Here is a 21,007-nt window from a genome sequence, read left to right as displayed (position 1 = left end):
CACATCCTGTGTCCTGGTTCCACCTAAACTCACCCTGGGCGGCTTAGCGGAGTCGTGGGCTTGGGAGCTGCTGATTCAGGTGTCAAGTCTAGCTCGCTACTTCCCTGCTGGGTGACCCTGGGCAGGCTGATTGTCCTTTCTGAGCCTCAGCAGTGAGGGAAGAGTTGCTGGGATGATCAATTGAACGTGCCTACCCACAGCCAGTGGTTTTCCGCCTCAGAGTCCGCGGAGACACGACGGCGGCGGGGGTGGGGGGCGGACGGCAGGAGGCGGGGGAGACGGGGAAAATGGCTCTAGGATCCCAAAGGGGGGTGGTACCCAGGCAGCCATGGTGGTGTTGGTAGAGGGGAGTGGTGAAAGCGCTCCAGAAGGGGGCCACAGCAGGGCCAAAGGTTTGGGGGCTGGTATATGGAGGCTGGGCTTCGAGGCAGTGGGGGCTGGGCTGGGCAGGCTGGGCCTCAGCCCCTGACAGCCCCGTGCCCACCCCAGGAAACAGTTGGGGAGCCATTCTTCCTGCTCCTGTGTGCCATCAAGCAGCAGATCAACAAGGGCTCCATTGATGCCATCACAGGCAAGGCCCGCTACACGCTCAACGAGGAGTGGCTGCTGCGGGAGAACATTGAGGCCAAGCCCCGGGTGAGTCGGGCGGCTGGGCAGCCAGGTGGGAGCCATCTCCCAGGCTGGCTGGGGGATCCACATGCCTGGAGCACCCTGACCCTAATCATGACCCAGCTGTCCCGGGCAGGTTGTTAACCCCGCCTGGGCCCAGGGTAGTGCGGGGAGGGGCTTGCTGACTGTCTTCTCCTCTCTCGGGCAGAACCTGAACGTGTCCTTCCAGGGCTGCGGCATGGACTCGCTGAGTGTGCGGGCCATGGACACGGACACGCTGACACAGGTGAAAGAGAAGATTCTGGAAGCCTTCTGCAAGAATGTGCCCTACTCTCAGTGGCCACGTGCAGAGGACGTTGACCTCGGTGGGTAGGAACAGGGTGGCGGGCCTTAGCATTGGGTTACTCCAGTGGGAACTGTCCCCCGCCTTGGTTGTATACTCCTTTCACTCAGGAAAGGTACATTGGTTGTGGCCCTGGGGACATGGAGGTGATCAGACAAGTTGCCCATCACCAAGGAGCTCCTATTCTGGCAGGGAGATGGGTACTGGGTGAGCAAGCTGCAGACAACAGCAAAAAGTGTTCGGGAAAGGCTTGCTCAAGGAGGGGAAATGGGAGTGGGTTTTGAAGGATGCATAGGAGTTCTGGTTTGGCCAAAAGCTGCCATTCGTTCTATGACCACAAGGCCTGTTCCAAGCACCAGGTTGTGATGATAAATAGGCGCAGTGACTGCTGCTCGGAGCAGGGAGCTCACTGGGTCTGGCGTGCAGGGGCCGGGATAGGCTGTGAGATGAGGTTAGGCAGGCACTCAGTCCCCCAGAGCCTGGAAGGGCAGAGTCAGTACCTAAGGACAGTGGGAGTCATGGAAGGTACACGATCCCTTTCACACATGGTACCTTTTTTTATTTCATCAGCAGTAGTAAAGTAACAACCTCGAGGATGAGGACATGGCCAGGCCTCCGGCTTTGTGCCCACCACCATCCTCTCCTCTGGACCTTTTTCCTCCTCCTCATTTTACACGTGGAAAAATAGAGGCTCAGAGAGAGGTTTGGCCTGCCCTCAGTTCCACAGAGAGAGCGAGAGGCCTCTCTCTGGGTGGGCCAGGCTGGCGCTGCGCCCCCCCCTCCCAGCCAGCCCCCCGTCCCTGACATCCTGTCCCCTGCCCCCAGAGTGGTTCGCCTCGAGCACACAGAGCTATGTCCTCCGGGACCTGGATGACACCTCAGTGGTGGAAGACGGCCGCAAGAAGCTCAACACACTGGCCCACTACAAGGTAGGCTCCCCAGCCCCACCCATCCCCCACTTGCACCCTCCCTAACCTCTGACCTCTGACCTCGGCCTCTCCCCTCCTGTCAGATCCCTGAAGGTGCCTCCCTGGCCATGAGCCTCACAGACAAGAAGGACACCACACTGGGCCGAGGTAGCACCGGTGGACATGGGGAGGGGGTCAGGCCAGGCTTCGGCCCCTTCTGAGCAGCCCTCGTAGGGAACCTGAGGCTCCAAGAGGCAGGGCTGGGCCGGGCTATGGTCTCCTTTATCGGGGCAAGGACCAGGCCAGGCCCCTCTGCCCCAGTACTGCTTGGGCAGGGCCTGCCGCCAAGCCTCCTCAGGCTGGGATCTGCGGGCAGCCAGAGAGAGGCCCCGAGAGGGCGGGATGTGGTTTCAGGAGGTCTGAGCAGCTGCCAGGCTGGTGGGGGAGGCTGGCATGCCCATCTGGGCTTTGGGCTGTGTCCCTGCCTCAATTCCACCCCAGTCCACACCCTCAGGCTCCCAGGCTTAGCTGCCCAGCTGCCAGGCATGGGGTCCTATGCTCTTTGGTCTCGGGGTCCCCTGCTGAGGTCAGGAGCAGGATCTTGGGTCTCTCCCCGCCGCTTACAAGGTCTGGGTTGGCAGGAGCTCTGGGCTGGGCAGTGGAGGGGGTGAGGGCAGCCATCCTGTCCCCTTGTGGGGGTCTCCCCCATGTCCCTCTGTTTCTCCTTTCTCCCTGTGTGCAGCTCTCTCTCATGGCCTTTTTCTCTCGGTCTCATTCTCTGTGTCTCTCTGGATCTCTGTTTCTTCCCTTTTTCTCTGTTTGCATTTTTCTGTCTCTCGCTTTCTCCAGGTACTACTTTGGGCCTCTCTCTCTGCCTCTCCATTTTTCCGTCTCCATTTCTGTTTCTCTCTCTCCCCCCTCCTCCCCCTTGTTTATTTATTGTGTTTTCCCTCTCACAGTGAAAGACTTGGACACAGAGAAGTATTTCCATCTGGTAAGTGCCCGGCCTCTGGCCCTGGGGGTGCCCGCCCTCACTGGGTGTGGACTTGGCTTCCTGCCACCCTGGGGCTCTGGGGAGAGTACTCCCGGGCCCTGGGAAAGGCTGGGGACTGGGGAGCAGGGATGGGTCCCAGAATCACCCTCATGCCTTGTGCACCACGAAGCATCTGTGGAGCCAGGTAGCTGTGGGGCGCAGGACAGGACCTCCCACAGGACGGCCAAGGATGGCGCCGGGCGCCGGCCTGACCACTGCCCCGGCCTCCTAGGTGTTGCCCACGGACGAGCTGGCAGAGCCCAAGAAGTCCCACCGGCAGAGCCACCGCAAGAAGGTGCTACCAGAGATCTACCTGACTCGCCTCCTGTCCACCAAGGTGGGCCTGGCCTCTTCTCCCATCAACTGTGTGCACGGGCCTGGGGGCAGGGGAGGAGCTCAGGGCTTCACCGTTGCTCCTGAGGAGGGGTTTGCTCTCAGCCGTGAAAGCTGCCTGACGCCCTCTATAGTAGCCAACATGACAGGGCAGCAGAGGCCCACAGGGGTCAGTGCTGTCCCTGAGGTCACATGGCTCAGGTGGCAGAGCCACCCCCCGGCCCTACCAATTCCCCCACCCTGTGCCCCAGTATCTGGATTAGTCCTTACAACACCCCTGGGAGGAGGACTTCACTCACCCATTTCATAGACAAGAAAACAAGGCCTGGAGAGGTTAGGTGACCAGCTCGATGGTACATGGCTTTCCCGGTCGCCAGCCCAAGCACTTGGGGCTCCCTAGGGCTAACAGAGGTGCCCACTCACCTTCGCCAAGTGGTCCTGGGCTGACGGCAGCCACCCCACTCCTCTGCAGGGCACACTGCAGAAGTTTCTGGATGACCTGTTCAAGGCCATCCTGAGCATCCGTGAAGACAAGCCCCCACTGGCTGTCAAGTACTTCTTTGACTTCCTGGAGGAGCAGGCTGAGAAGAGGGGGATCTCTGATCCTGACACTCTGCACATCTGGAAGACCAACAGGTCGGTGGGCCAAGGGCGTGTGGGCGGTGGGCAGGCAGGGAGGGATGCGTGGCTTCATTGTTTCAATATGGGCAGCACTCGTGCAGGGGCAAAGAGCCTGGTCTCTCAGCCTGCCTGCCTGGATTCAGTCCCTGTTTGCCACTTCCTAGCTGTGTGACCTTGGGTAAGTGACTTACCTCTCTGTGCTTTAAGTCTTCCCAGCTGTAAAACCAGGGGGATAAAAAGTCCACCTTACTTGTAAGAATTAACCAAAAGCAAGCATGATAGAAGGTTTACCCTCAGCATCATTTCTCTCCCCCACTCCTCTTGGGTGGGCACCATCAGCTCTGTTTTACGGGTGAGAACAACGGCCCTCGCAGGGGCAGAACTGGGCTCAAACCCACCTGATCAGAGTCCCATACCCAGTTTGTAGCTTTCCTTTAAGGCACATCTTTCTTAGCTTTCTGGGTCACAGAACCCCATAACTTGTTGAGAACTTCAGCCTGAACCTCAGGAGAAGTGACACAGCCTAGAAGTTTCTGTGCAGTTGCAGGGGCTTCTCAGAGCTCTGGTGGGCGTGGGGGGGGTTGTTGTCCATGCACTTCAGGCTGCTGAGTCGCTGGGTGGCCCTGGGGCAGGGATATTACCAATCCTCTCTGGCCGCCTGAGGCCAAGGACAAAAATCTAGACACCCCCCCCCCCCCCCGCCAGCCCTTTCTGGCTGCTCCGTGGCCCCAGCTAATGGTGGACTTCCTGCTGCCGTGCAAGGGCTGGAAGGAGGAGCCATGTGCTGCCAGGCAGGGCGGGGTTGGGGAGTTCTTCTAATGAGAACCAGGACCGGGCTTGAGGCTCTGTCGTGAGAGCAGAAGGCTCCGTGGGGGCTGGGGGCCAGTGTGAAGGTAGCTTGGCCCCAGCATCCTGCCCTGCTGCACAGGGCAACCTCGGCTCTTGGCTCCTCTGCCGCCCCAGCTGGCAGGGGTGGTCGTCAGCCCCCTGCGTGGACGAGCAAACTGAGGTTCCCTCTTGAGTCGGAGCCTCTCTGGCCTGGAGGGGTAAAGCCAGCCTGTCCTCAGCGCCTGGCTGCCTCCCTCCTGTGACCCCCCCCCCCCAGCGCCCACTTCCTTTGCTGCACACCCTCGGGGTGGGTTCACCGCGCCTCCCTCTCCCCCATCCCACAGCCTTCCTCTCCGGTTCTGGGTGAACATCCTGAAAAACCCCCAGTTTGTCTTCGACATCGACAAGACGGACCACATCGACGCCTGCCTCTCCGTCATCGCTCAGGCCTTCATTGACGCCTGCTCCATCTCCGACCTGCAGCTGGGCAAGGTCTGCCGCTCCGGGGCCGGCGGGCAGCGGGGGCCTCAGATCTTTCCGGGAGGGGAACCCAAGGAGCTCGGGTTTGGGGGGCATGGGATGAACAGGGACCTTCCAACGGGGGCAGATACCCAGCCTGGCCCCTGTGGTCAGAAACTGCACCTGCCTCAGGCTAAGTGCTTAGCACCTCCTTCCCACGCCTAGGCCCTAGGGCTGGGCCGGGCAGCCAGTGTCAGTGTGGGAAACGGGCGCGGTCAGCTGCGACATCATGAGCGCGTCAGCCAGGCTCCAGTCAGCAGCCCCCTGGTCTAGAGCCCTCCACGTGGGCACTGAGGCGGTGGGCGGGGGAACAGGCAGCCGAGACCTCTGAGCTGCACACAGGAGGACAGCCCTGAGAGGTCCGTCTGCGGGGAGAGGATCTGGCGGGCTCTGGAGACGGGGAGAGGAGGGAGAAGGGCCTTCTAGGCAGCGGGAGCTACCTGGCCCAGGGCAGGGCGGCGTGAAGGTGTGCTGGTGGCTGTGAACGCTAATGAGATGGTCTAACGAGACTGCACTGCAGGATGGTGGGTGCGGCCCTGCCGTCAGCCCCTGACTTTCAGAGGCCGAGAGAGAGAGAGAGAGAGACAGACAGACAGACAGACAGACACTATGAATGCCCTCACTTCTCACATACGGTCTCCGCAGGCAGGATGCCTGTGACAAAGCCCTGGGAGCGCACTTGGCACGTTTTGCTTTCGGGCGTTGGAAACAGTGGGAAATATCCCACTGAGCCAGCACTCAGGCTTCCAGCAACCTTAGCCACCAAGACCCACAACCCTAAGCAAGGATGCAAACGAAACAGCCTGCGTGCAACAAAGAGCTGGCCCACAGCCCGTGTACTTTTCCCCCCAAAGGAAGCAGGTCCCCCTCCAGGTCATCCCCCGACAGTGCCGTAGAAAACGGGGCAGGGGTTCCGTGCCAAAGGGCAGCACCGGGAGCGGGTGAAGAGCCCCGGCCTGGTCCAGAGCCGGCTGGGACGGGCTGCGTGCGTGGCAGTGGGGACACGCGCTGGTCCAGAAACAGGTCTGTCTGGTGTCCGTCCGCCACTTATGCCCGCGCCTCTCTCTGCCCAGGATTCGCCCACCAACAAGCTCCTGTACGCCAAGGAGATCCCCGAGTACCGGAAGATCGTGCAGCGCTACTACCAGCAGATCCACGACATGACGCCGCTCAGCGAGCAGGAGATGAACGCGCACCTGGCCGAGGAGTCGCGGGTGCGGCGGGCTCCACAGGGGCCGGCCGGGCGCAGGGGGGCGCTGCCTGCCAGGGAGGGGCTGTGGGAAGCTGGGGTTTGTGTGTAACCGCCCCCACCCCGCCTTCTTCCTCGTAGAAATACCAGAACGAGTTCAACACCAACGTGGCCATGGCTGAGATTTATAAATACGCCAAGAGGTATCGCACACAGGTGGGTACCCCTGCTGGGAGGCACCCACCCTGGGGGCCGCGGTGCCCCCCCTCAGCCCTGCGCACCACCTCCTGTCTGCTTAGGAGAGCCCCAGGAGAGGCCCGTGTTCGAGTAGTCACATCCTGGGGTGTTGGCGCTGTAGGGGCCGCTTACCAGCCATGGAAATCCAGGCAGCGCTGTCCCCACCTTCTGCGGTGGGGGCCTCGGGGTCCGGGGCCTCGCGCCGTGACCCAGCTGTCCCTTGCTTCCCCCTCAGATCATGATGGCCCTGGAGGCGAACCCCACTGCCCGGAGGACCCAGCTGCAGCACAAGTTTGAGCAGGTGGTGGCTCTGATGGAAGACAACATCTACGAGTGCTACAGCGAGGCCTGAGCCTGGGGCAGACGTCCGGGGAGGGACACGCCACCCTCCACGTCACCTTGCGCCCCGGGCCTTGGGCCCGGCTGGGAAATGACTGAGCAGGGTCGGCTTCGGGGGGCCGTGGGGGGAGAGGGGGCGGGTGGAGGGGCTTCTCTGAGCCAGGCAGAGGAGCCCCCAGCCCCGGGCCCCTCCCGCCTGCCCCCCAGAGCTGATCTCTGGGTTGGGGACTTGAAAGCCACAGCCAGCCGCTGGTAAGGCTCCCGCCAACCCCCAAGCACAGCCTCGATGGAGCCCCGGCTCTGCCGCCACCACTGCTGCTGAGAGCCCTGCCCCACAGGGCCCCGCGCCCTCCCCCGGAGACGAGCCCCCGGCCCAGAGGCCGCAGCCAGAAACACTACCTCATCCAATGTGGCGGAGGGGAGGCCTCCTTGAACCAGCCCTCGAGTGGATTTGGCTTCGACCATCCAAGTGTTCTCTCCATCTTCCGTCACCCAGAGAGGACCCTGGCGACACACAGGTTCACCCGGCATCAGACGCTGGTCGCTCGAGCGGCTGCTCGTGGAGTGGGCAGTGCCCACTGCCCGTGGGCAGGCTCCGGGGGCTCTCCCACCAGCCGGGGTGGGCAGAGGAAGAGGGGACAGGTGCTGAGCGCCGCTGGCTGGAGGGGGGAGAGGGGCTAAGTCGTACCAAGGCTGTAGCTGGGCTACTTGATCTTGCTGGAAGTGTTTCTAAAGATAGCACCACTTTTTTTTTTTTTTAAAGCTTTTATATATTAAAAAACTTCTCACGCGCCAACTGTGAATAGCTGCCGCTTGTGCAGAGGACCCGGGGAGGGGTCCCCAGGGGCTCCCACCACAACACTGGAAAGGACTGTTCCAGAGCACAGGCAGACCTGGCAGAGACCCCCCCTTCCAAATCCAAGGCCCTGAAAAAATCACCCATTCTGTTCCTGTCAGAAGCCACCCTCTGTGGCTGAGCCCGCTCCCCGTGCAGCAGACCCAGCCAGCGCCGGGACTGGCTCTGAGCCCGCGGGGCTGGGCTGGAGGGGGTGGCTGGGAAGCTCTGGAACCTTCTTTATAATAAAAGCCTGATGAGAAAACCTGCTGTGGGCTCCAGCCTTTATCCGTAGATGGCCAAAGAGGGAAATGTGTGCGTGAGTAGAAGGGAGAGGGGCAGCTGGGTGTAGAGCCCTGCCTCGGCCATGCTCCTGCGTGAGGTTTGGGCAGACATCGGACTTAGCCCTGGGGAAGCAGCGGCAGGGTTCAGTGGGACAAGGTCTGCTTGCCCTGGGCCTGGCCCACAGCTCACCTTCATGGCCTTGGAGGGCACTCAGGGGCCCTCCAGGTAAGAGGCCATGGCAGCCATGTGCCACCTACCCCTGGGCAGGCCCTGCCCCTATTACCTTTAAAACAGGCCGGTGAGGAACGGAACATTATGCCCATTTTACAGATGTAGAAATGGAGTCTCAGCATGATGGACGGATCCCCACAGGTCACAGAGCCAGGGAGCAGCAGAGTGGGGACCCAAACCAGGTTGCGTGGGCCCCTCATACCTCTGTTTTGTGCTTCTTCCAGGCAGTCTCCACAGTGGCCCCCAAATGTGTGGGGAGGTCAAGGTGACAGCCCTAGAAAGAGAACTGGTGTTTACACATGCCCCCTGAATTTCTCATCAATCTTGAAAACCCTGTTTTTTTCATGTGAGGAAATACGCAGTTTCCCCAAGGCCAGTGTAACCCTGGACTGTTCTCAGTGGGGCAGTCTGTTCCTCAGGATGGTTAAGCTGACTTGGGGTCTGCACTTCCACAGAACCCCCAGCCCACCCGGTGGGCTCTGGGCCTGAGCTGGGGGTGAAGTTCATCGCCGTCCCCCAAGAAAAGGTCGTCAGAGAACTGGCTCCAAATTAGAAGCAACTCAAGTTAATCATTTTTCCATCATAATGGGGAAAAAACGAAGCACCCATTTATCAAGAATAAGAACTAGGACAGAAAAATTCATACAATTTCAAACAAAATCCCACAAATACCAGTTCTAGAATTAATGAGGACAGAGAAGTGAGAAAAGAAAAATAAACAATTTTTAGCTTTAAAAATAGCCTTTTCCTGTAGGGGCTTCTGGGTGGAGACAGATTCTTTATCTTTTCAAATTTTCTATTCTGAGCACTGATTCCTTTTCATTAAGCAGCAGATTTTCTAATTTAAGTTATTGACACATTTGATAGCGATTTTTTTTTTTTGGTATGATTTTAGAATGAATACATGTTTCCTGCAGAAATGTCAGGAAATAAAAGCTACCCTAACCCGCCCATGGTTCGTGTCCCAGAGTATGCCGGCCCAGATCGTGTGCCCGCCTGGGTCGGGGGCTGAGGAGATCCGGGACACCATCCTGTAACCTGTCTTTTCCCCGTGCAACAGTATGTCAGTGACATCTTCCCGCGGCATTAAGTATTCCGCAGCCTGTTGTCATGCCTGATTAACATGCAGTTCCTTCTTGAAGTTTAGAAACACATTGGCACATGGCGGAAAACTCTCTAGTTTCTGGGGTCATTTCTCAACACAGAAGGTGGGAGACTTCTGTGAGCCGCCCATGGTTCTTATCTGGGGCCCTCAAGACTTGCTTTGCAGCGACAGGCGTCCCTTGGCTCTCTGAAGGTCATGGGAGGTCATGGACACTTCGGCACCGTGTCCTCAAGAGGGGCGGAGATGTGACTGTGTCTCAGGGGTGCTGGATGCTCTCCAGCCCCTCCCAGGCCAGGGGTACTCACTCGCCCCAGGCTCGTGGACGCATGAGGCCCAGGGATGCCGTCCAGGGCCTCGCCGGGTGCCTCCCACAACCCCCTGCCAAACCGTGAAAGGAGCAGAGGCACAACCCCAACCCCCCTCCTATGGGAAGTGCCAGCCCCGCCCCTGCCATCTGCTCACAGTACCCTCGGGGGCCGGCTGGCAGCCACACTGCAGATCCCCCAGGGAAGCTGGCAGCACAGCTAGACAGCGCCTCATGCGGGATTCGAGGAACTGAGGGCAGGGTTGAAGGAGCAGGGGCAGGAAGGAGCTGCCTGATGCCCCATGCCGGCCTGCGTCGGTTTCCCTTTGTGCCCCGTCTGCCCGCTTTCCCAGGTCCCGTCCAGTTTCCCTCCTCCTCCCTTCTAACTCACCCCTTCCTTCCCCGCCCCTCCCCGGCTCAGCCGTCACCCCTCAACTGGTCTCCCTCTCCGCAGCCTCCCGCCCCGGCAGAGCCCTCACCCCAGGAAATGGTCACCCTGGAGTCACCAGGCTGTGTCCACTCCAAACTGCAGACTTATCCTTGACCCCTTTCTTCCACCCAGTACTTCAGCAAATCCCATCCACCCTGCTTAAACTTGTACCCAGAACCCACCACTTGCAAGCCCTCCTTCCATGAACAGCTGTCCTCACCGGGGCCCCTCACTGCCCTGTCCCCTGCAGTCGCTCTTCTGCTCTCATGGCTCTTCCTCGTGATTACGATGAAACCCGAAGTTCTTCCCCTGGCTTACAGGGCCCTGCCTGCTCTAGCCCGGGCCACCCCACTGGCCTCGTTCGGCGACTACTGCTGCGTAACAAACCACCCCAATCCTCAGGGACTTAAAACAACAGCATGTACAGGAGTCCCCCACCCCCGGCCCTGCTTCTCCACGGGGGATACATTCCAAGGCCCCCAGTGGAAGCCTGAAACTGCAGACAGTGCGAGCCCTACGTATACTATGCCTTTGCCTAGACGTACATACCCACGATAAGGTTTGATTTATAAATTAGACACAGTAAGAGATCAACCAGTAATAAAAGTCGAACAATTGTAACGATATACTATAATCAAAATTATGTGACTGTGGTCTCTCCAAATAACTTACTGTATCGTACTCACCCTTCTCGTGACGGAAGAGGAGAAAATGTCTGCGCGAGGAGGTGCCGTGAGGGGCCGGACAGAGGCAGTGGGCGGTAGCGGTGGCCTACCACCAACCTCGGGCTGATACATCACAAGGAAGGTCACCTGCTTCCGCAAACCACGCCAAGCGGAACCGTGGGTAAGGGGACACTGCTGTTTGTTCCCCGTGCATCTGCGATTGGGACAGGGCTCGGCAGGGGAGGCTTGTCCCTGTTCCACGTGGTGTCAGCCGCGGCAGCTCAGCTACAGCTGAAAGTTCTGTTTCTGGCGCACTCCTCTGGCTGGCAAATTGGTCAGGGATTGCAGCTGGGGCTGAAAATCGGGGTGCCTCTGTTCCTTTCCAGAGGCTGCTTGGGCTTTCCCACAGCATGCCTGTGGAGTTCTAAGAGCAAGTGTCAAAACAAAAACAAAAAAAACAGGACACACAAGGTCTGGGCCCAGAGACTGTCATAATGTCCTTTCCACTGTATTCTACTGTTCAAGCAATTGCAGAGCCCAGAGGTAAGGGGCAGGGCCTGCACCTCTCCGTGGGAAGAGGGTCACAGATGTTTTTAAAGCACCCTGGACCTCATCTCCCATTACCGTCCCTCCTCATTGGTCTTCAGCCCCATGGATGTCCCTGAGGCTCTCTGAGCCTGTCAAGCAGGTTTCTACCCAGGGCCTTTGCACTTTCGCCTCCTACTGTGGATTAGAGCAGGGCCCTCTCAGTAACTAGTTGTTGGATGGTCCCCTCCGCAGCCAGAGGGCTCTTTCTAAACATACACTAACCACCTTAGTCTCTCCCCTGCCTATAACCCTCCCCGCCCCCCCACTGTCTACCTTCCCTCGTCCACCCCATCCCCTACCCTCCCCCATACCCCATGCTCCTCCCAGAGCCACAAACCCCCTCCCCTTCCATCACACCATCCAACCACACCTCACATGCTGGGCCCTCTGCCTGTAATGCCCTTACCCCCTCAGCTGTCTCCTGCTCATCCTTTAAGACCAAAAGCCACCTCCTCCAGGAAGCAGTCCCAGATCTCAGGCTGGGTTTAACACCCCTCCTTTGCCGCCACAGGCCCCTACATGCCTTGGACCCCTGAACCAGCCCTTTACATTGTACAACCTGTCTCCCCCAGGGAGGGAATTCCTATCTGGCCCTGAGCCACAGATGGCCAAAATCCTTGGACCTCAGCCTCCACCCACATCGATTTGTGAGGGGAAAAAAGCCTTTATTGATAAATAGGTTACAAAGAAATAAATAGAGTGATGGTTTGTTGGGGAATAAAAACTTGGGCAGGATCTCCGTGTCTCCACCCCAGCTCTAGCTTCCAGCCTCCACCTTCCTGCTGGCCAGTTTGGACGATGAGGCCTTGGTGGGCATGCCTGGCCTCCTCGGGCCCTTGGGGGCCTCTGTCTTCCTGGCCAGGGGTTCAGGCACCGTCTTAGACCCACCACCCCTGGGAGGAGCAGCCGCCTTGGCTTTGGGCCCCTCCTTGGCTGCACAGGCAACGAACTCTTTAGGGACGTGGTTTTCCTTCTTTTTGGCTGGAGAAGCAGCACCATTCTTGCCCTATAAGAAAGCAAACCGGGAGCAAGAGGACAGAGTGGGGCAGGGTTGGACACACAGCTTGGAGCCCACAAGGATAGGACTGAAATCCCAGTGGGCTCCAAGGAGTGGGGGGAATCTAGGTGGCTTTGGACCAGGGACCCCACCTCTCTAAGCCTGGGTCTTACATGTGAAATGGGGCTGAGGACCCTCAGAGCACCGGAGGGGCACACAGAAGTGAACCGTGCTTTGCACAAAAGCAAACTACCCCCTTCTCCACGGACCCTCCCAGGGGCTGGGTGTGGGACGCCCGAGCTGTGGCCTGCTCGGCATGGAGATCCAGACCAGGGAAGTCACGCAGGGCCTACCTTAGGGACCGTGGATTTTGCACTCCGACTCCCAGCTTTTGTTTTCCTGTGGGCCTCACCACCTGTCAGAGGGTGGGGGAGAGCCTGTGGGCAGGAGCCCTTTCAGGAGGAGCTGCTGGTTGGCAGGAAGGTTCAGGGGCCCCAGTCCTCACTCTGACACTTACAGGCTGTGTGACCTGGGGCAAGTCAATTGGCCACTCTGAGCCTGGGTCTGCAAACTGGAGATAACAGCATCTCTCTCATGGGATGGCTGGGGGATTAACTGGGTGGTGGAAGACCATCTCTCACCCTGAGCAAGGCGCCAGGCAGAGGCCCCCTTGCTTCATGTTCACCGCACAAAGACCCCTAACTGGTTTATTAGTCTCTAGTCTTTAGCCTGTCTTTCACATGGCAGCTGTGATACATTTAAAAAAATACCTTGTACCCTAGCTGTCCCCTGTTCAAAGTCCTTCCACGGCTCTTCACTGTTCTCCAGATCTAGTCCAGACTCCCAGCTGCCCTTCCCAGGCTGCCCCTTCTACTTCCCACACTACACACAGTACTAGTTGCACTTCCTCAAAACCTCTACCTTCTTCATGCCTCTGAGCCTTTGCACAGGCTGTTGTCCTCCTTGGGACACCTCCTCCAGGAAGCTTCCCCTGACTCCTCTCAGATGAGTGAGGCTCTTCTACTCTCTGGGTTTCCCCTTCCCTAAACCTATCCCCCTCCCCCAGCTACCATGAGTTCTCCAACTCTCCAGGTCAAGCCAAGCACTCAGACACAATTACTAGATAAGGATCCCCCTCCCCAGAGCTTGCCTCTCCCTCCCTCCCACCTCATATCCAGTGGCTGCCACAAACCCCCGACCCCAGGCCCTCTTCTCACCCCACTCACACACCTACCTTGGCTCTTCCTTCTGACTTTGACCTTTGACTTCCCACTGGGTCCGGTGGCACTGAGAGGGGCACGCGTGGCCCTGTCTGGCTGTCGGGAGGCCTTCCTGGCCTCATTCACTCTTGCCTCTTGGTCTTTGGTCTGGCCGCCTTTCTTGGGAGCCTTCTCCTTGGCTGCACCTGGTTTGGGAGGAGCCGTCCTCACTTCTAGCGGCTTCCTGGGTCCCCTTTTCACCTCGCCTGGGTTGGGAGGGTCCTGCTTTGCCTCCCTTGGTTTCTTGGGGACCTTCTCCTTGGCCTCACTGGGTTTCCTGGGGGCTGTCATGGTGGATGTCTTCCTGGGTTGGACTTTCCTTTTATGCTTGGGAACCAACTGGTGGAGGATAGAATGGGACAGAATTGAGAGTAGAAGTTCTCAGGGTCTCACACCCCTACACCCTACACGAGCTCAGAGAGGAAGGCCTCCTTCCAAAAGGGGGGGGGGGGCGAAGAAGGTGGTCAACGGCACGGGGAGCAGATGCAGGACCACCTCTTAAATGCCTGATCCCAAAGACACATTCTATCCCCGTACTACTCTTGAAGGGAGGGGTGTTGCCATTGAGGAGCTGGGGGACCTGAGTCTCCTAGACATGCCCTAGGTTCTCTTACCTCCTGTGCAGGTGGCTGTCAGGAGGGCAGAGGCACCCCTCCAGGCCCCCAAGCCTGGAAATCTCAAAGCCAGGCTCCTGGGAGTAAAGCCCAGCACACACTTGAGTCCTGACCCCAGTCCTCTGAGATGCTAATCCACGCATCTCCTTGGACCTCCCACCCCACACACCTTCACATGCGCGGTGGCTCTGACTTCCACTCCTCCTCCCACCCAGGCCCCGCCCCCCACCTCAGGCCTCACACCTCCAGGCCTCCCCGAGTCTCCCTTTCTCCTTTTTGCCTCTTGGGTGGACCTTCCAAGTCAGACAGCTAAGAGTTCACAACTTCCTGTGCAACTCAGCCAAGTCTTCTCTTCTCCCACTGGCCTCAGTCTTCCCATCTTTACTATGGGGACATCAGGGAGTGGGTGAGAGGTAGGGGGATGGGAGGGCCCCTGGCAAACAGGTGGTCTCATCCTTCTAGAGCCTGCCTCTAGTGATGTTGCTCCCTCTGCCCCCAAAATCTCATGGCTCCCCATCACCATCAAACCCAGAAACAACCCCCTCTCCTAGCACACACACATTCCTAACTCCATGACACTCCGGGCTCCCTTCCCCACCTCCCCTCCCCTCAGCCTTTCCTGATGGGCCCTCAGGTCCTCACTTTCCTGAGAGGCCCTCAGGTCCTGCAGCCTAACCCAGTCATGCTCACCACCCTTGCTCTCCGTCACCCCACCCTATGCACCTGGACTTGCCATAGCTTGTGTCCCCTCGCCTGGGAGTTCTACGAGCAACTTGCTGTCCTCAGCCACCTGGTTACCACAGGGACTGGAACATGGTAGGTTGAGAGAGTTCCAGTGTTCTATGCTAACTGTCAGAGCAACTGCCACATGCTGGGGCCCAGCAATGACAAGATAGACCCGGTGTCTGGGTCCCTGAGGTTTCCTTGGTGGCGGCTGGCAGTCACAGTGCTAGCTGTCCCTGGAAGGCTCCCCTCCAGGACCCTCCCCTCTGAAAGATGAGGATAGGGGTGACTCAGGGAGGCGCCAGCCCTGGTCTGGAGACCTGGGGTTTAGAGCCAGAGAACGCGGGGAGCAAAGCCAACTGTGGCCTTCTAGTGCCCATGGTCGGGTGTGCCTTGTCCGTGATGGGGATTCCAGGTGGGTGCTGTGGGCACTAAGGACTCAGCGTGAACACGGCTGAGATAGTCCCCGGTCAGTGGACACACGTGACAGGGAAGAAGGCCGACACAGCGGGGGACTGAGAAGGCCCTCATGGCACACCGCTACCCTTCCTGGAAGACAGGGCATCTCCAAGAAGGCACGAGGAAGACAGAGAAGCAGGGGGAGGGGAAGCGAGGCCTCTGGCAGGGGAGGGGGGGCTGGGACTGAAGCTCAAACTCCGGGGCCCAGTCCCTCCCACCCCGTGGCCTCCCCCCACCCCGCAGCGGAGCAGGCTCACTTTGAAGCTGCCGGTGGCGCCCCTGGCCTTGGAGTTGGGGGGCCTGACGAGGAGGCCGCGGCGCACGCCGGTGGCCAGGGCCTGCTTCAGCAGGTACTTGAGGCGGAGGACATCCACCGTCGGGTACTTCTGCAGGATGTGAACCTTGATGGCCGCCACGGACGTGCCCCGGCGCTGCTCTCCCGCCTGCAGCGCCTCCAGAACCATGCGCAGCACGGGGGGGTGGCGGCGCGGCCCGCGGACGGTGGGGCGGCTCGGGCCTGCGGGGGGACAGCGGGACGTCACCCGGAGCCCCCACCGCCCGCCGGCCCGACCGGCCACGGACACGCCTGGCAAAGCAGCCGCCGGGCAGCGGCCAGGCCCTGCGGCGGGCGGGCGGCGATCCGGGGGCGGGGGGGGGGGGGGGAGTCGGATGCACCCCAGGTCTGTAGCACCGCCGGCCGGCCCGAGAGCAGCCCGAGGGCAGGGCAGGGCGTGTGGCTTGTCTGGCCACCGTCTCCCAGTGTCCGACCCGGGGCTGGGCCCACACCGGGCGCTCAGTAGAGAGTCACTGAAAGAATTAAAGAGTCCTTTTAGAAAACAGAATACATCAGGTCAGTTGTCTAAATCTAACTACCAGTTTGCAGGAAACCCAGGGGCTCGGCCAGAGGGCCACAGGGAGGAAATCAGCAAAATGCAGACTGCGAGTTGCTCTCCAGGACACATGGCCAGGCCTCTTCTACAAATAAACAAGGAGGAAAAGAAGAAGTGGGAAGGGGGACTAGGGATGGAAGAGCCTGCAGAGCCCTTTCAACCAAATGCAATTTGGGATCCTTTGCTCAAACTCAGAATGGGATTGATTTATTTATTTATTTATTTATTTATTTATTTATTTAAGATTTTATTTATTTATTTGACAGAGAGAGAGACAGCCAGCGAGAGAGGGAACACAAGCAGGGGGAGTGGGAGAGGAAGAAGCAGGCTCCCAGCGGAGGAGCCTGATGTGGGGCTCGATCCCAGAACGCCGGGATCACGCCCTGAGCCGAAGGCAGACGCTTAACAGCGACTGAGCCACCCAGGCGCCCCCAGAATGGGATTTAAATGAGCAACCGGGGTGGGAGGAAGGCAACCAGATAAATATGAACATTGGAAGTATTTGGGGATATTAAGGATGATATTTTTTCGGGTTTGCTGATTGTATTGCAATTACATTGTAAGAGGCTCTTTTCTTTTAAAGATAAATACCGAGGGCAACAGAAGCAAAAATAAACTATCAGGATCACATCAAACTGAAACACTTTGTATGGCAAAGGAAACCCTCACAAAATGAAAACGCAACCTACTGGATGGGAGAAGATACTTGCAAATGATATAGCCCATAAGGGGTTAATATCCAAAATATATAAAGAACTCCTAAACTCAATAACAAGAAAACCAATCTGATTAAAACACGGGCAGAGGATTTGACTAGACATTTCTCCAATGACCTACAGATGGCCACCAGGCACATGAAAAGTGGTTCGACATCACTAATCATCAAGGAAATGCAAATCACAACCACAACGAGACAGCACCTCGCACCTGTCAGAACAGCTAATAGGAAGAAGACAAGAAATAGGGGTGCCTGCGTGGCTCAGCCAGGTTAAGCGTCTGACTCTTGATCTCAGGGTTGTGAGTTCAAGCCCTGTGTGGGGCTCCATGCTGGGCATGGAACCTACTTAAAAAAAAAAAAAAAGACAAGAATAACAAGTGTTGGCGAGGCTGTGGAGAAAAGGGAACCCTTGGGTACTATTTGTGAGAAGGTAAATTGATGCAACTACGCTGGAAAACAGTATGGAGATTCCTCAAAATTGAAAAATAGAACCACCCTACCATCCAGCAATTCTACTTCTGCATATTTGTCTGAAGAAAACAAAAGCACTAGCTCAGAAAGATACACGCATCCCAATGTTCACTGCAGCATTATCGCAATAGTCAAGATACGGAAGCAACTGGTGTCCACGAATAGATGAATGGATAAAGAAGACATGGTATGTGGATTCGGTGGAATATTAGTCAGCCCTAACCTTGTCATTTGCAGCAACACGGGATAGACCTAGAAGGTATTATGCTAAGTGAAAGAAGTCAGACAGAAAGACAGTTTGATTTCACTTACAAAGAGGATAACTACATTTAATCATGGTAAGCATTTCATAATGTATATAAATAATGCATCACTATATTGCACACCTAAGGTTAATACTGTATATCATAAAAAATAGTTTTAAAAATCAAAGACGGGGTGCCTGGGTGGCTCAGTCAGTTAAGCGTCTGACTCTTGATTTCAGCTCAGGTCATGATCTCAGGGTTGTGAGATCAAGCCCTGCCTCGAGCTCTGTGCTGGGCATGGAGCCTGCTTAAGATTCTCTCTCTCTCTCTCTCTCCCTCTGCCCCTCCTCCCTCCCATCCCCCCGTCCCCCCCACCCCGCTCCTCTCTCTAAAAATAAATTAATTAATTAAAAAAAAATAAAAAACAAAGATAAATGCTAGACTTTTTATAGGTGAAATGATAAGCCTGGCATTTGCTTTAAAATAACACCGTAGGTGAAATAAGAGTAGCCAAGAGCCAATAAGTGTTGAAGTTGGATGACGACTGCACAGGGAAGGGAGTGGGGGGTCACTATACCACTCAGTCTATTTTTGCACGCATTTGGAAATTTTCATACGTAAGAAGTTACAAAGGAAGCCCGCTCCTAGGTATGTATAGCCAAGAGAAATGAAAACATATGTTCAAATGAAGATTTGTACACAAACGTTCATAGCAACATTTAGAATAGCCAAAAGTAGAAACCCAAACGTCCATAAACTAATGAATTGAATAAACAGAACATGATATGAACCATAAAATGGAATATCATCCAGCAAAAAGAAGGAATGAAGTCCTTCCTTGAAAACATGCTCGGTGCGAAAAGCCATCATGAAAAGTCACATATCGTAGGATGCCATTTATATGAAATATCCCAAATGGGCTAATCATAGGCAGAAAGTAGTCAGTGGTGGCCAGGGGCTGGGGATCGTGGGTGGGGAGGGGCAGTGACTGGAAGGGCTACAGGTTTTCTTTTTAAGGGGATGAAAATATTCTAAAATTGGCTGTGGAGATGGATACACAGCTGTGAATATACGAACAGCCACTGTACCCTTTACATGGGTGAATTGATGTGAATTCTTGAGATATCTCAATTATCTGGGGTTTTTTTAAGTTGCAACAGAAAATCGGATCAAGGGAGAAAGCTGTTAGTCACTGTAAGCTGCATAAAAGTAGTTTATATAGGAAACCTGATTTAAATGTGGTGATGAGAAATGTCTTCTGATCGATTTGTAAAAATTAAAGACTTTTAAAAAGGAATTGATTGGCTAAAAAATATATATATAATTCTAAAACACATTTTAAAGTAGAAAACAAAAAAGCAAACTGTAGAGACCTAATCCAATTTAACTACTGCTTCCTCCTGGCCAGGAAGAGCCCAGTGTCTGGGAATATTCATTTTGGGCCAAAGCTTGTGAATGGGTGGAATCCATTCACCATCCAAGCCACAACCAGGACCTTGGGGGTTTCACTCTCCTCTCTGGGCCTTAGTCTTCCCATCTGTACAGTGGGGATGGGGTCTCCAAGGAAGTTTGCACCCTCCCAGCTGCAGTGTCCTCCGGCCTGGCCTGCATGGACAGTTCTAACCCCTCCCCTGCCTCCCCCAAGTCAGGCCCTGTCCCAGGGAGCCACCCCAAATCTCCCTCCCCAGTCCCTACAGCTGAATTCAGTTCCTCATTCTGCATTATTCAATGCCTGCTAGATACCAGGATGACCAGAACAGAACTCACAGCTCCCCCAAACTTGTCCTCCATCCTCTCTCTCCCAGAAATGGCCCCCACCACACTTACCTGGACACTGAAGCAAGAACCTGGAGGCACCCTGGACCTCGACTCCCACCCCTTCTTCATGGACTTCTCCCTCCTCCATCCTGAGGACCCCAGCCTTCTTCCCACTACACCTCCCCTCCCTCCCCTCCCCACTGCTGTCAGTATAAGGGTCCAAGGCCCTGGCTGAAGCCTTGGAGGCTCAGGGTGGCAGGTCCTGCCCCTCCCCTCCTCCTGCCATGCCACTCTGCCCCTAGCCAGAGGAGGGCCTGTGACTCCCCAGATGCTTCCCCAACCCCCTAACCCCAGACCACCGCCCACGCTCTTCCCTTGCTTGGGTGGCCTTTGTCCCCGTGGTCACTCGGGTTGCTCTCACTCATCCTTCAAGGCCCACACAGCACCATGATTTGGACACCTGCCCTGACTTCTCAAGCCAGGGGGAGCAACTCTGCCCCAGGCTCCAAAGCATCTGGAACCCAATCCAACCTTTCCTCTGAAGGAGCCTTTACTCAGAACACTTCCCCTGCCTCACCCTCTTTCTCCTGGGTGAGACTTAACCCTCCTTCAAGGGTCACCTCCTCCAGGAAGTCTTCCTTGACCTCCCAGAGTGGGTTAGCGATTCCTCTGGGCTCCTACAGCCCTCTGCATTCCCGACGTCAAAGCACATGCCACATTATGAAATGACATCTATTAATGAGGAAGTCTTGTCCATCAGACTGGGAGCTCCTGGAGGAAATGAACCTATCTATATCCAGAGAAACCCTGAGGCATTGTTTGTCGATGGCCAATGGGGATGCAGCCCTAAATGCAAGGCTGAGCCATCATTTCCTTCGCTCCTGTTCCTCCAACGAGCTGCCCTGCAGCTGCAGCGTGGCCGCCAGCCCTCCCCCAACAGGAAATGGGCTCCAGCTGGGGAGGCCCGCTCTGCCCTCTTCCCCTGAGCTGGGGACGCCTCAGCCCCCAGACGGGAGGGCCCCTGCTACCTCGGGCATCAGCTCTTCTGCCAAAGGAGCATGTGAACTCCGCGGCCTCTAGGATAGGTGCTGGGGCCGGGCTGGGAGAGGAGGCTGGGTGGCACGAAGAGGGTCCAGGACACCCAGGGAATGGGCTCGCAAGGAGCTGCCTCCCTTTACCTACCTGGCTCTTCAGACCCAGACACCCCGGATGCCCCCACTGTGGAGGGCAAGGAGGTTGAGGAGGTCGAGACGTCGCTGGAGGCAATGCTCCCAGGAGCCATCGCATGGGCAGACGCAGACGCTGACGGTCAGACCCCCTCCCGAGGCACGAGACTTGCAGGCCTGCTCACTCCTCTTATATATCAGCAGCCCAGCCCCACCGCTCCAATTAGCCCCTGATTGGGCTGGGAGGCTCTGAGCTGCTGATTGGGGCAGGAGGGCTGGGAAGGGGCACTGCAGCCCTGCCTTGG

At 57.1% G+C, this 21,007-nt stretch overlaps 2 protein-coding genes across 3 annotated transcripts in view; one reads left to right on the top strand and one right to left on the bottom strand.

Annotated features, from left to right (window-relative positions):
- The window catches only part of PLXND1 (plexin D1), a 56,244-nt gene extending 48,161 nt beyond the window's left edge, over positions 1 to 8,083 (top strand). For both annotated transcript variants that reach the window (XM_048227232.2, XM_048227231.2), the window contains exons 26-36: positions 490 to 636; positions 818 to 974; positions 1,778 to 1,881; positions 1,965 to 2,028; positions 2,820 to 2,854; positions 3,126 to 3,230; positions 3,699 to 3,862; positions 5,020 to 5,167; positions 6,268 to 6,408; positions 6,525 to 6,599; positions 6,856 to 8,083. In XM_048227232.2, coding sequence (XP_048083189.1) covers positions 490 to 636; positions 818 to 974; positions 1,778 to 1,881; positions 1,965 to 2,028; positions 2,820 to 2,854; positions 3,126 to 3,230; positions 3,699 to 3,862; positions 5,020 to 5,167; positions 6,268 to 6,408; positions 6,525 to 6,599; positions 6,856 to 6,972 — 1,257 coding nt within the window. In that variant the 3' untranslated portion in view covers positions 6,973 to 8,083. The remainder of the gene's footprint in view (positions 1 to 489; positions 637 to 817; positions 975 to 1,777; positions 1,882 to 1,964; positions 2,029 to 2,819; positions 2,855 to 3,125; positions 3,231 to 3,698; positions 3,863 to 5,019; positions 5,168 to 6,267; positions 6,409 to 6,524; positions 6,600 to 6,855) is intronic.
- A 4,076-nt stretch (positions 8,084 to 12,159) lies between these two features.
- Positions 12,160 to 20,818, bottom strand: LOC113256570 (histone H1.8). The gene is made up of 5 exons (XM_057312124.1): positions 20,719 to 20,818; positions 15,712 to 15,971; positions 13,630 to 13,997; positions 12,753 to 12,798; positions 12,160 to 12,408 (listed from the first exon to the last, which is right to left on the bottom strand). Exons 1-5 carry the CDS (start codon positions 20,816 to 20,818, stop codon positions 12,160 to 12,162), a joined length of 1,023 nt encoding a protein of 340 aa, XP_057168107.1.
- Positions 20,819 to 21,007: the final 189 nt, after the last annotated feature.

Source organism: Ursus arctos, unplaced genomic scaffold, assembly GCF_023065955.2.
Source record: "Ursus arctos isolate Adak ecotype North America unplaced genomic scaffold, UrsArc2.0 scaffold_14, whole genome shotgun sequence".
NCBI classification, from domain to species: domain Eukaryota; kingdom Metazoa; phylum Chordata; class Mammalia; order Carnivora; family Ursidae; genus Ursus; species Ursus arctos.
This window is presented reverse-complemented; position numbering and strand designations above follow the sequence as displayed.